Below are 13,097 nucleotides of genomic sequence, written 5' to 3' on the forward strand. Positions count from 1 at the left end.
GACTTCACCCCATGAGACCAATTTGTGCCGTTCCGCTTGCTCGAGGGACATATTCTTGAGGGCACGGCTGGCTCTGCGCGACCCTGAATGTGTGGCCGCCAGGGTTTCCCCCAGTTCAGAAGCGCCAACCCTTTTTGACAACCTATCCCCAGTGCCCACACAGACAAAGCCGTCATATTTGGCTACACTAAAAGCTTCGGCGACGTGGTATATCCCCCGATATTGTGACTTCATCGTCCCTCTTGGGACGTGTTATAGCCTTGACACATATTGAACTACTTCAACCTACTAAGAACCCTACCTGTCATCTTCCCATCTACATCAACCCTCAACATCTCTGCATCTCGCCTTGTTAGGAGAGAACACCCCACGATCCACGGACCCTCTTCCTTTGCTCTTGATATCTTCTGCCAAAGCTATCGTTGTTCAGGGCTCTGCAGCCACTCTGCCCACACGATTACCTCCATCGAGAGCTTCTCGGACCCTCGCTATCTTGTACAGTTTCTGCCGGCTGTAGGAGCCCCTGGCTTTGACAGATAGTACAAAGATCCTGTTGTGCGACTTGCGACGCTAGTCGCCGCCTTGCTCACAGTCGCTCACGTACCTCGCGAGCCAACTCCCCGCCGGCCAAAGAGATCTTGTTGCAGGCGACGGTCGCGCCTGACCCAACTGGCCCAACCTGGCCGTCCTCTACCCTACGAATTCGCTGCCTGCGCTGCACCAGGTAGGTCCGCGGTTCGAGGCGCCTACCAACGCGCAGGATCCGGGGATGGATCCAAGCAGGGGCCAGAGGAGGCCGAATGAGACGCCGAATCTTCATAACACCAACCCCAGATATCAGTCGCTGAACGATCCTTCGCAACAGCGTCGTTCGTTTGCCGGGGCTTCAGATAGGTATCGGCCTGCTCCACTAAACACGTCTCCTTCCACACCGGCTCGAGGCATGGGTGCCACGGCTAGCTACAGCGAGTATTATCAACAACCCGCACAGGCCGGCTTCTCCACCGCGACAAGTCTGCCGTCGGCTACGATGGGATATCACCAGGGCGCCGCAGACTATGGCCAAGACGCAAGGCAGTCGCAGGGATATGCCAGTGCATACAATACAGCCATGATGTACAACGTGCCTCCCGCTACGAATACGCAGAGCGCTGCCGTTTACGATGCAAGCGGTCAGACATTCACGCCACGGCAGCCTGCAGGTATGCCCATGATGACCGCGGATGTGGCTACCCCTTATTTCACCGGTGACCAAACGAACCCCGCTGCCGCCTCGGCTCTTCAGCAACAGACGGCTCCTTCCCAGTCGCCTGCGATATATCAGCAGAGCCCAGCAGACAGAAATGCGCTTCTTCAGAGCTACTCGAGCGGCATGGGGGCTATGGGAGGACTCGCAAGCCAGGCACCAAGTTCAGCGGCAGACGTTAGTATGGAGGAACAAGAATATCCAGCTGGTGGAGGACTTGACGAGGCATATGCTTCGTACCAATCTGCTTTGAAGGAGATCTTTCAGAACATCAAGAGTAGCACGCTCGCAACTGCTAGTGAATCCGTGCTTAACGTGTCTGACTGGCTTCTGTCGCACGTGGTAGAGCTAGGTAAGCTATTGACATTTTTACACCCACCTATCTGACAGCCCGGATACCTTTTTTCTGAAGAATAAGGTTACTGACAAAAGGGGTTTTAAATATAGGCCTTACAGCAGACGATCAAAACCTCCATGACGATAGGATCAAGCTGTGGAATGATTTCAATCATGCATGGCTTGCCTTGCTGCAAGCCCAGAAGGATCTCATGGCTTCGGGGCGACAGTTACAGCGCAATCAAAGTCTAATCACACAAGAAGGGTTGGAGAAGATGGGCAACGAGCTGGTCCGTCTTTGTGACAGCATCGAACGTCATGGCCTCGTCGACTACCAGTATGGAGTTTGGGAAGAACGAATCATGGACAGTACGTCTCGAAGCTTCCACTAAGTGTCTCCGATTCGTGGCTAATGTTTGCTAGTTCTGAGGGAATGCCTTAGTCTCTACGACACAGGTGATGATGCTACCGCCGGCGGATCTAGCTCACATCGATAGAGGAGCACAGGACTCCGTAAACAGTCGAACAATATGCGGCCTATTTTAATCCCTGTTTCCCTTTGTTGCAATACTCTACGACTACTGGGCCGCACGTTAATCGTGACGATGTTTCATTTCTACGTGTCCGTATATCAGTACGGTAGCACTCGGGTTAACTATTAGCGGAGTTGGAATGCCTTGTAAGAGTTTTGATGAGTCTTCGTGTTTCTTACCGCATGGGACATTCTACTGTCTCCATGGAGTCTTGGATACCAAAAATTTGGCTTGTATCAGGCAACTGAAATGGATTGGCTGGGCAAGGCAAATGGTTGAACACGGTTCTGGAGACAACTCTGAAGGGGCGTCATCGGTATCTTCTTTTGGCGAGACGGAATTGGTACGGCAGGTTAAGGGTGCGAAAGATGCTGGCACACACACAAAAATGGGGGGAGGGCCGGCAATACAACGCTTAGAGTGACGAGTTATCCCTCACGGGAGTTTTTCTTGTTGTACGAATAATTGGTACATATGTTGTTGATCCTGGCGACCACAGAAACGATTGGACGGGGATGACTTGGCGTTTGAACACAAAAATCCCCAGCTGTATTTGCGCACATAGACATACGATAGATGAGCGAGGTTACTAGGCCTCCGCCAAATGGGGACCTGTATCGGTACAAAACAAAACAAAAACACTGCTGTCCGGCTTTACTTCCCATTGGAAACGATGAATGGACCTAGTCTGTAAGGTTTGACTGATCACAATCACATGCTTGCCTACGTCACCCTTACATTTGATACGGATGCTATTCTTGTACGTAAGAAGAAGGAACTCAGCTTTGCCAGCCCACCATCCTTTTCTCTGTCACTTCTGGAGTGGTGACAGGCTCCGAAACAGCACGATAGCCCAGGGCTGCATAGTAGACGACAATCAGGCACGAGCAATTGGAGGTTGAGACAGACAAAACCAAGCAATGAAGCACCCAGACTAGCCAAGTGGCTGATGGGAGCTATGACGATGATCGCCAGGAATGAATCACACGACGGCGTAGCACCGCATGCAGCTCAGATTCGCGAGAGCTGCCTCTCGACCTTACAATGAGACATTCTGGGGCGGCTGCAGGGACCACTGCGCAATGACTGGGCGTGAGGGTGGAGGGGGCGAGCATCAAATCAGAGGACCTTGCACCTACCATTTTTGGCGCGGGCAGGGTTCCGGTGTCCCATTCTGCTGGGTCGTCCAAAAAGAAAAGAAACAGTCGAGCCAATGATGCTCAGATTGTGGTCGGCAACAAGCCACAGCTGCTGCGAAAAGACAGGCGCAAATATGTGTGCTTTTTCCCGCCATTGAATTGCTTTTTCTTTTTGCTCATAATTATTGAGGTCCCGCCAATGTACCTTGAACTTTGAGAGAACCTGACATGGGTTGTAGGTGTACCTACAAAGTAGCCGTCCGAGAGCGAAACCGCTTGTCTGAGACATATTGCCAAATAGCGCTGCAGAAGTCGAATGGGGGAAGTTCACAGGAAAGCTACGGCATGCCTTATGAGGTAAGGCATCATCAGCAGCTTGCTGATTGACTGATTGATTGATTGACTAATTGACGGTTCGTTTGTCTGATACCTACCACAGGAGATAGCTATCTCGGTTCGGAGGGAGACCTCAACATGCATGCCGCGCGGCAAACGCACACAGGGAGGGCGACACCTGTCGGATGCTGCTGCAGATTGAGGCTCGCAAGCCTTTCCCAAAATCACCACCGGTTGACACACCCAAGCAGCATCGCGTGATGCTGGCGGAAGGCCCGATTGTTGGGAGGGTGGCTTTTTCCCTCCCCAGCCCAACGTGCGTAGCCATGAGGGCCCCTCTCTTGCCCATCTCCCGAGGCGCGGTACAACACGCCAGAGAGAAGCGCCTCGCCAATTGATGGGCACATGACTGACTAACAAGCAGATACGACGAAAGAATAGGATATGAGAGACAGACATTGGAACCCAACCATCCTTAGTGACCTCCAATCGACTGGTCTAGATTCCTGACGACGACAAAGAGCCGCCATAGACGCTAGCAAGTAACCTTTCGGCCGACTTCAGGCTGCTCACACTTGCCTTAGGTAGCCCAAGGCCAGTAGTCAGTGGCCCATAGCGGGCGGCTGCATACCTAGGTAAGTGCAGACTGTATGTGCCTACCTCGACTCTGCTTTAGCTGGGGCTGACCGACCCAAGGCGAGACCTGCGGGCGGTTGGCGCTGGAGCCGTCGTCGATCTCGGAGCATTACCCGACCTGCTGGGATCGATGGTGCGAAAGGCTATTATTATTGCCTGTCTGTCTGGCTGGGCATACAGGACTGACCTCATGCTTGGGACTAGGTAATTATTCCCAGGCTAAAATACCTGTTTCTCGTTCTCATATCAATCCATGGATCGTGATAGGGTTAAACAAATCAACAAACCACACATGGGAAACTAACGAAAAACAACCCAATTTGGGGACAGATACAGGAAGCAATGACACTGCGGTAGCGACTAACGGCAATGTCTCATTACCCCTAGGTGTCTTGCGGCCGGGGATCTCGGGCTGGGAGACATTGTTTGATGATTGAAATCCCAAATAGCAAATGGGGCCCTTGGTGACGGCAAGCTCTTGGGCCGGTTAGTCCAAATCTCGGGGGTAAACGCCCTGGGCGAAACCGAACCCTAGTCCCCCACCCCAGGTAGGATTTGATTTTTTTTTGACTGATCACAATCCCAATCGTACAAATCCCCGAGGGATGATCTCAGTCATTTCCCGAGGCCGTGGTTGACGCAGAATTGGGGCCTTGTCCAAGCGGCAGGCCATTTGGATAGTAAACCTTGCTCTACCCACCGAGCTACCCCACCGCCCCTGGCTCCCTGGCTCTGGTTACGCAGTAGTCGGCAGGGCTCCATCGTGACAAGAGCTATGATCCCAGTCACACATATCTCAGTCATGTTTGTGACATGTCATATTCGACCACGACGACCTACCACACCCCAGCCAAGAAGAACGCGTCTCCAAATTTGGTCGATCTCTGCGCAACCTCACCTTACTCACCTTGGTTACTGCGAAAGACAGATGTGGCTGTCACCTCCGGGCGGGCTAATCTGAGACCTCAGACGGGCTGCAGCCACATCCATCCAACGCAACAACAAACGCCTCGCCTAGCATTGGCAGAGCGCACAGCACGCCTCAGTTACACAAGATGGGCAGACGGACAAGTCAACGTCCTCTGATGCAAGGAGTCGTCACAAGCACACCCACAGAGGCGGAGACGAATGAGCCTCTCGCGGATATGCACGTCGACAGATTCATACAATACCACCAGCCTTTCCATTTGCCCAAGGCTCCGTGACAGGGCCAATGAGGGACTGACGACTAGTCGGGGGATCGGATCTTGCAGCTCTTCTGGATCTCGATTCCCGTGTACGAGCGCGCTCGCGGCAATCTGACAGCCTCACTCGCTGAGCCGCAAGGCGGCGAGAGGCGAACCTCACGTCCTCTATCCTCCTCCTCCTCCCACCACACACATAGGCACACGCGCAGACCACACACCCTCTTCCATCCCTTCCCCCACGCGCGCAAAATGCAGCTTTCCTCGTATCTCTTTCTCTCTTTTCGCCCCCCCTCGACCTGCCAACAACGCGTGCCGTCGAAACCTGGACGGGATATGCACTTCCCGCTTTTGGTTAAGGTACCCGGGTCGTTGGTCTCTGGTCTGTTGCGGCTGGAACGCCTCAATATGCAGCTACCCGCGACCCCATCCCATGACTTACACGCCACAAGCCCACTGACAACACACTAACGCACAGTATAGTACAGATGAAGAGAAACACCCGCAAATGTCCAGACACGGCTGACACGGGAGATAATCCCAGGAGGCGAAAGAGAAAAAAAAAAAAAAAAGGAAAGAAGCACTGCGACTTGCAGCCGCCCCTCCCGCGGAGCAGCTCCCGGCACGGAACAGGCAAGCCTACTATGGCGGCCTCGCTGCACTAAGGTAGGTAGGTAGGTATGTAAGGCAATTCTTACCCTGCAAGTTCTTCTTTTTGGGACAGCAAAAAGCGCGGATTCAATAGTGTAGCCGAGTGGTGGCTGGGCCGAAAGTCTACGGACTTTTGCATACGCAGATTGTCCGGACATGTCTGGGCCCCCTGAGGACACGGAGAGCCCTGCTACGTGGGAGGGCCCTACAACGGACAATGGCAGTACGTGGGGCCCGCAACACGTCTCGGGCGTGCGTCACCCCAAGGTGAAGTTCTATCCCGCCCGGGGAGATTACTGCTACCATACATACATACGTGCATGCATGCTCTCACCTTGACAGAGGCCCAAGACAGTATCCGCTCGTGCGCCGTGACACGGTGGATCGCGAGGTATACGAACTAGTCTAGAGCCTCATTTGCGGCGGTGTCACCTGGAGATGCATGGGCTGGACGCATGCCACTTGCTGCTGTCGCCCAGACCTCGGGCCGCCCCATCTTTAGCAGTGATCTACATGCATGGCGGCGAGCTTCATCTGCGTGCACCTGCTGGCAAGGTAATAGCGGTGGGACATCACGCCGTCTGTCTCGCTCGATCTCAAGAGACAGATCGGTCCTGCAAGATCAGGGAGATCGGCGGACCCTGGGCTGTTTCTTTGCAACGTCGTGTGGCGTGCGCCCAACGGATGTCTTCTTCTCCGCTGCACGTTTGCCCTCGCCTGCTGCCTGTATCTCGGTGTGCACTGGCTGCCTTGTCGACGGGGCGTGGTCACTCGCTGACGACGGACAATTTTGTAGATGTGGTATCTGTGTTCCATTTTGACGTAGTCATAATAATTCCTTTTTCATAACCTTTCATACATGTATCGTGGTATCTAATGTGTAACGTTCTCAGAATTGATCTGTAATCACAATCAGTCATACAAACTCTCACAGAGCAGTAATCATGTGTCCAGTAGACGCCATGCCAAGGGAGGCCGCTGGTCTACCTAAAGTGCAGACGCAAAAGGAGAAGGAAGAGAGGGAGGGGGGGAGGGGAAGCAGAGCAAACTCACCCAAGGTCATACTCATGCTCACGTCCGTGTTCTCGACCATCTTGGTGAACTCCTCAAAGCTGATCTTGCCGTCCTTGTCCAGGTCCGCCTCCATGATGGTCTTGTCGACAATCTGCTGCAGCTGCTGGTCCTTGAGGTTGCTGCCCACCATCATCTTGAGCACGATGAACAGCTCGCCGTTGCTGATGTAGCCGTCCCGGTCAATGTCGTACACCTTGAACGCGAACCGCAGCTTCTGCTCCTTGTTGCCCTTGCTCGAGAAGGCGCTCAGCCCGGACACAAACTCCTGGAAGTCGACGTCGCCGCCGCCGTCCTCGTCGAAGATGGCTATCATTCTGTTTTGCGGGGGAAAAAAAGAGACAGTGTCAGCTTGGTTATTCTCTTGGCCACATCTTCCCACCAGAGCTCGAATGCTCATACCTTGTTGCTAGCGGATTTGATGAGATCTGCGGTAGACTGAGGAACTCTTCCCGTTCGATGGTGCCCGAGTTATCCTACGGAAGCTTCAGTCAGCCCGCTGTTCTGTAGCCCCCCTTTCTCTCGCTGATATCCAGGCAGCAGCAGGAGGTACCTTGTCGAGCTTCATGAACCTCTTCCGCAGACGATCGACTTCATCCCGGTCAACTATTCCCCCCAAGATATTAGCCTTCATGGTCTCTTTATTTCGGCCCAGGCTTGCTTGCTCGACGGATGTGCCAAAGCCTCGCGGGGTAGGTAGGGTTGTGGAGGGGCAACTTGCAGTTCGACCCCTGGACGATATTGTCCAGCACCGCGCTGGTGGTGTTGCCCATTGCTGCTGCTGCTGCTGCTACTGCTGCTACTGCGGGCGGGCCCTCGATGTTGTTGCGACGGCGGGCCGAGGAAGGATAATTGTTATGTGGCTGTGTTGCAGACGGTCTGTCAATGGGGAGGGGAGTTGGAGGGTCTGGTTGATATGGGGGTAAGTAGGTAAGGCTGAGCGTATGCTTCATTCAGTTGGACCGACCGTATTGCCTTGGGTTTGGGCCCAGCTGCGGTGAGAGAAAGTGGGGACAGCCAGATAGTGCCCAGCCTCATCTGACCAATTGGGGAGAGTGCATCACGTGGGATGTACAGGTACGCCAGCTTTGCGGTGGCCATTGCCCTTCTTTAAAGTACTGTATACATCTAGCCAAACATACCTATCCTAAAACATCTGGTTGGCATGCCTTCATACCATAGGAATTGAAGAGATGCCAATAACAATAGGTGCATCTCGCGTAGATAACTACTATGACGCCGAGAAGTGTATGATCCGACAGAAATCATTTATTGTGGTGCATTTGCAGGTGGTTTTACTGGGTGCTGCTTCCCCTATTTGTTTGCAGCTAGAGGCCAAAAGTGTAATTTTATGACGCTTTTGTCAGGTAAGGCAGGGACAAAGTCTGGCCACTTGCACCCCCCCTCCAGTGTTGGGCTCTCTACAGCCAATAGCCACCAAACAGCGAGCCACTTCGCCCGCATCCCGCAAAATTTGCGCCCATCAAAACAACGTCACCTCATCCAGCAGCCAGCATTCGAGCATCAAAATATCGACAACGAGGGCGGTTTTGCATCGAAAAAACATCATTTTCCGTTTTCGCATGGGCCCTTTGATGACATAAGGTTTTTTCAGCGGTTTTTCCGCCGGCTTTTGGCCATTTTCACCCCCCCCTCCCTGCAGCCATGGCGACTCGGAAGGTGCGGTACAAGAAACTCAGCCCAAAAACAGCGCTCTCAGTGCTCCGAGAGGATCAGATCGATCCCAGCGAGTACGAGAGTCTCCAAAACGAGTCTCAAATCGCGACAGGAGTTGAGCAAGCTGAGGAAAATGTGAGTAGATTCACCTGTTTCCCCGACCACCTACGGGACCTGGCACGTGCACGTGCACGTGACCTTGCAAAAGTCTCTTCAAACCCATAATACTGACCTTCACCGTCCAGGAATACCATTTGCAGGCCGTTTTGCAGGGCCCTGGGGCCAGCACGGACAAGGAGATTCCCGTCCCGCCTCCCCAGGAGAGCGAGTTGAATTACGATGAGCTCTATCCCATCAAACTCTCCAAACCTGCCACCTATATCCGCTCCTCCCAGACTGTGGAGGAGTGTATAGGATGTCCATATGATATGACAGAAGAGGATGATGTCTTCTTAAAGTCATATAACGCAAAGAAGCCAGCAGCATCCCAGCTCTCCGAAGATGATTTCGAGAAGATCATGGATGTCTTCGAGGACACTGCGTCTGTCCAAGCCCCCTATGCTTCGGTAGACAAGACTGTAGTTCCCTATGACATGATGGTGCCGGGTCTGAATCAACTCGACACAGCCAAGGTCATGCCTCATGCCAAGGAAATCTATGAGTACTGGAAGTCCAGGAGACAAGAGACTGGCGGCTCTCTGCATCCTATGCTCAAGTTTGAGACTCATCAGGAGACTGATGACATGGACCCCTATGTTTGCTTCAGACGTCGTGAAGTCCGCCAGACTCGCAAGACAAGGCAAAGAGACGTGCAGAGTGCCGACAAGCTCAAGCGGTTGCGTCGCGAGCTTGAAGACGGTCGGCAGCTCATTATCTTCTCTCATGAGCGAGAGCTTCTGAAACGAGACTTGTTGACTGCGGATCGCATGATCTTCGAGCAGCGAGCCAAGTTAAAGGAGGTCAAGGTTCGGCTGGGCATCAAGGAACACGACGAGGACCTTGTCAACCAGAAGGCACAAAAGAGGAAGCCTCCTCCCGAGCATCCGTCAGCCCAGCGACCACCAAGCACACAACTTCGTCTCCCTGTGGGCCCCACTGGGCGCCCTGTGGAGGCAGACCTCACCTTGCTTGCAGACAAGCTTGCAGAAAAGGAGAACGAGCTTCGTAATGACATCGAGATGAAGATCCAGAATCATCGTAATTGGAATAAGAACCATGTGGATCTCACTCGAGATCCCCTGCAGCCGGTTAAGGGTCAAAGTATAGAGTCAAGCTTCCGTCCCGCTAAGACTCAGTACCTTATGACTCCACCGGCTAGCGCATCGGGAGAGTCGATGGAGGAGCCCACTCCGATGGACCTTGATCAACCGGCAGCTGCCCCCATCTTCCAATTCAGGGGTGTGCCACAGGATGAGGTATCTTCGGCAAACCCGCCCGCGTTCCGTCGTCGGATAGGGCGTCTGAATCGGTTGTGGATTGATAGACGTGGCCTGGCAAGCCCGCCGAGGGAAGCTGATGGGGAGTATTCCGACCGGTGGAAGTACGACCAGGATGATAGCGATGACGACCAGCCGGTGTATGAAGTCGACCCCTTCGATACTCGAGCGCTCAAGTTCCGTGCCACAATACCGTTGTCGCAGTATGAAGAGCGGCGTCGTAGAGCAACGCTGGAGGCGGCGATGGCGAACGGTAGTGGGTCGCAAATTAATGGTGCCGGTCATCCTGGGAGACCTGCTCTGCCTCCGACACGTCCAGCACAGGCGCAAGCGACTCCAACTCCGGCACCTCAACCTCAAACACAACCCCAACCTCAAGCTGCGTCCTGAGTGCAGGTCAGCTTCTCTCCTCCCGTATTGAACACCCTCTGGGAAAGATTCTCAGTTTTGTATAACCAAATCCCCTCGATGAGCAAGCATTGGCGTTGGCCCAGTAAAAGGTTTCGGGGCCCGGTAGGCGTTAGAGCTCGGTTGGCTGTGTGTAGTATAATTGCCCGAGCATCGTGTGTATATAGAGGCGGCATTGGTGGCAGTCTTTGTGTCTGAGGCTGGCCACTCTATAAGATAGGCAGACATCGAGTTAAATGAATTCAAATAACACAAAGAAATCGACGGAAGGGCGCGCAAGCGCTCGGTGTACTTGAGAAGCCCAGATTGTGATTTTCGAAAGCTTGTCTTAGGTGATCGCCCGATGAGGTATGAAACATTCTGTGGCATTGTGAGAAATGCTTCAGCCAGCGCCCGAAACGTCATCTCGGGATCTTACCACCTCGACCTCCCTCTAGTCAGACATGCTGCTAGCATAGGAAAGAAAATGGGGTAAAGCCAGAACGGCCTGACAAGAGGCATTTTGAAATAAATTCGACCACCAGGAAAAGCACACGACTCGTGCCTGTGTAGTGCCGAGAGGATATTCTGCGGTGTGTATTGTCGTCTGAGCCCAGCCACTTCAGCAGAGCTCCGGACTCGGGTCATGCGGAGCTATCGCAGCTCAGAGCAAGAAGTGACAATGTGATGTACCTTGCGAAGGAAAGAGTATAGAGTCGTATGCCAGGTAGGAAGCCTCCAGGACAACTTCTTGGGGCTTGAGAATAGGGAGTTGACGGGTTGTGAGTCCAGGCAAGAAAGAAAATAGGTGAGGGCGGCAGAGTATTAGTCGCAGGAAAGGTGACGGATCGGTGTTGTGGGGCGGATTGCCCTGGAGTGTGTCCATGGTTCCTTGTCGCTTAACTTTAGCTGCCCCGTTGTCCGCTGCACTTGCGACTATGGGGGGCCTGGTGGGTGCTCAGCAAAGATCCATGCCGTGTCATTGACCGAATTGCTGCCTCGCTAACTACATTTTATCGCCTTTTTACCCCTCCATTTCAGGCACTTCACCCCACCATCGAGATGTGACTCTGGGACCAGGCATTTTTACGCTGCTCAAGCACGACAAATCTTTGCGCTTGCTTTTACGAAGATCACACTTGCTGAGAGGCCAGGACTTCTATAAACGCTTGGACAGTATCGTCAACCACCAGGTGTGAAGAGGAAGTTGTTTCAGCTCATATCTTACCTACATATATTATCCTCCTTTCCCTGAGATACATATTCGTCTCTACAGCCCAACATGGAGAAGAGGAGGCGGCGTATCGCCCTCGGACTCGAGGGCTCAGCGAACAAGCTTGGTATAGGCGTGATAGAGCACCCCGTTGAGGGGGGCGAGGCGGTCGTTCTCTCCAATATCCGAGATACGTTCAACTCACCACCGGGCACCGGCTTTCTGCCCAAGGACACAGCACACCACCACCGGAGCTTCTTCGTGCGGGTAGCCAAGCGGGCACTGACAGAAGCAGGCGTGGCCGTCGGCGAGATCGACTGCATCTGCTACACCAAGGGGCCCGGGATGGGGGCGCCGCTGACGGCCGTCGCCATCGCGGCGCGCACGCTGTCGCTGCTCTGGGGCAAGCCGCTCGTGGGCGTCAACCACTGCGTGGGCCACATCGAGATGGGGCGGACCATCACCGGCGCCGACAACCCCGTCGTGCTGTACGTCAGCGGCGGCAACACGCAGGTGATTGCGTACGCGGAGAAGCGCTACCGCATCTTCGGCGAGACGCTCGACATCGCCGTCGGCAACTGCCTCGACCGCTTCGCGCGCACCCTGGCCATCAGCAACGACCCGGCGCCCGGCTACAACATCGAGCAGCTGGCCAAGCGCGCGCCCACCGCGGCCCGCGGCGTCCTGCTCGACCTGCCGTACGCCGTCAAGGGCATGGACTGCTCGTTCAGCGGCATCCTGGCGCGCGCGGACGACCTCGCGGCGGTGATGCGCGCGGGCGGCACCACGCCCGAGGGCGAGCCCATCACGCCCGAGGACCTGTGCTACAGCCTGCAGGAGACGGTGTACGCGATGCTGGTCGAGATCACGGAGCGCGCCATGGCGCACGTCGGCGCCACGCAGGTGCTCATCGTCGGCGGCGTCGGCAGCAACGAGCGCCTGCAGTTCATGATGGGCGAGATGGCCCGTGAGAGGGGCGGCAGCGTCTACGCGACCGACGAGCGCTTTTGCATCGACAATGGCATCATGATCGCGCACGCGGGGCTGCTGGCGTACGAGACGGGCTTCCAGACTCCGCTGGAGGACAGCACGTGCACGCAGCGGTTCAGGACGGACGACGTGTACGTTGCGTGGAGGGATTAAAATTGAACTCTCCCGTCAATCTAACCGAATCCTGCCTACTTACGGGACCGTACGAACACCTAAACCGACATTATAGTTTCAAAGGACAAAATCCGCCGCCGATTTTTAT

The 13,097-nt window shown here is 54.4% G+C and overlaps 3 protein-coding genes across 3 annotated transcripts; 2 read left to right on the plus strand and 1 right to left on the minus strand.

Moving 5' to 3' along the window:
- Positions 1–6,934: 6,934 nt before the first annotated feature.
- On the minus strand, positions 6,935–7,766 carry UCRPA7_8351 (putative calcineurin subunit b protein; the record flags this gene model as incomplete). The annotated part of the gene is made up of 4 exons (XM_007920865.1): positions 6,935–6,961; positions 7,137–7,449; positions 7,535–7,608; positions 7,686–7,766. 4 exons carry the CDS (start codon positions 7,764–7,766, stop codon positions 6,935–6,937), a joined length of 495 nt encoding a protein of 164 aa, XP_007919056.1.
- A 1,031-nt stretch (positions 7,767–8,797) lies between these two features.
- UCRPA7_8352 (hypothetical protein) lies at positions 8,798–10,061 on the plus strand (the record flags this gene model as incomplete). Its single annotated transcript, XM_007920866.1, has 3 exons — positions 8,798–8,944; positions 9,055–10,006; positions 10,054–10,061. The coding sequence occupies 3 exons, from the start codon at positions 8,798–8,800 to the stop codon at positions 10,059–10,061; spliced, it is 1,107 nt and encodes a 368-aa protein (XP_007919057.1).
- A 1,853-nt stretch (positions 10,062–11,914) lies between these two features.
- On the plus strand, positions 11,915–12,988 carry UCRPA7_8353 (putative glycoprotein endopeptidase kae-1 protein; the record flags this gene model as incomplete). Its single annotated transcript, XM_007920867.1, has 1 exon — positions 11,915–12,988. The coding sequence occupies one exon, from the start codon at positions 11,915–11,917 to the stop codon at positions 12,986–12,988; it is 1,074 nt and encodes a 357-aa protein (XP_007919058.1).
- Positions 12,989–13,097: the final 109 nt, after the last annotated feature.

This window comes from Phaeoacremonium minimum (genome assembly GCF_000392275.1).
Source record: "Phaeoacremonium minimum UCRPA7 unplaced genomic scaffold PA7_03_scaffold_592, whole genome shotgun sequence".
In the NCBI taxonomy this organism is placed as follows: domain Eukaryota; kingdom Fungi; phylum Ascomycota; class Sordariomycetes; order Togniniales; family Togniniaceae; genus Phaeoacremonium; species Phaeoacremonium minimum.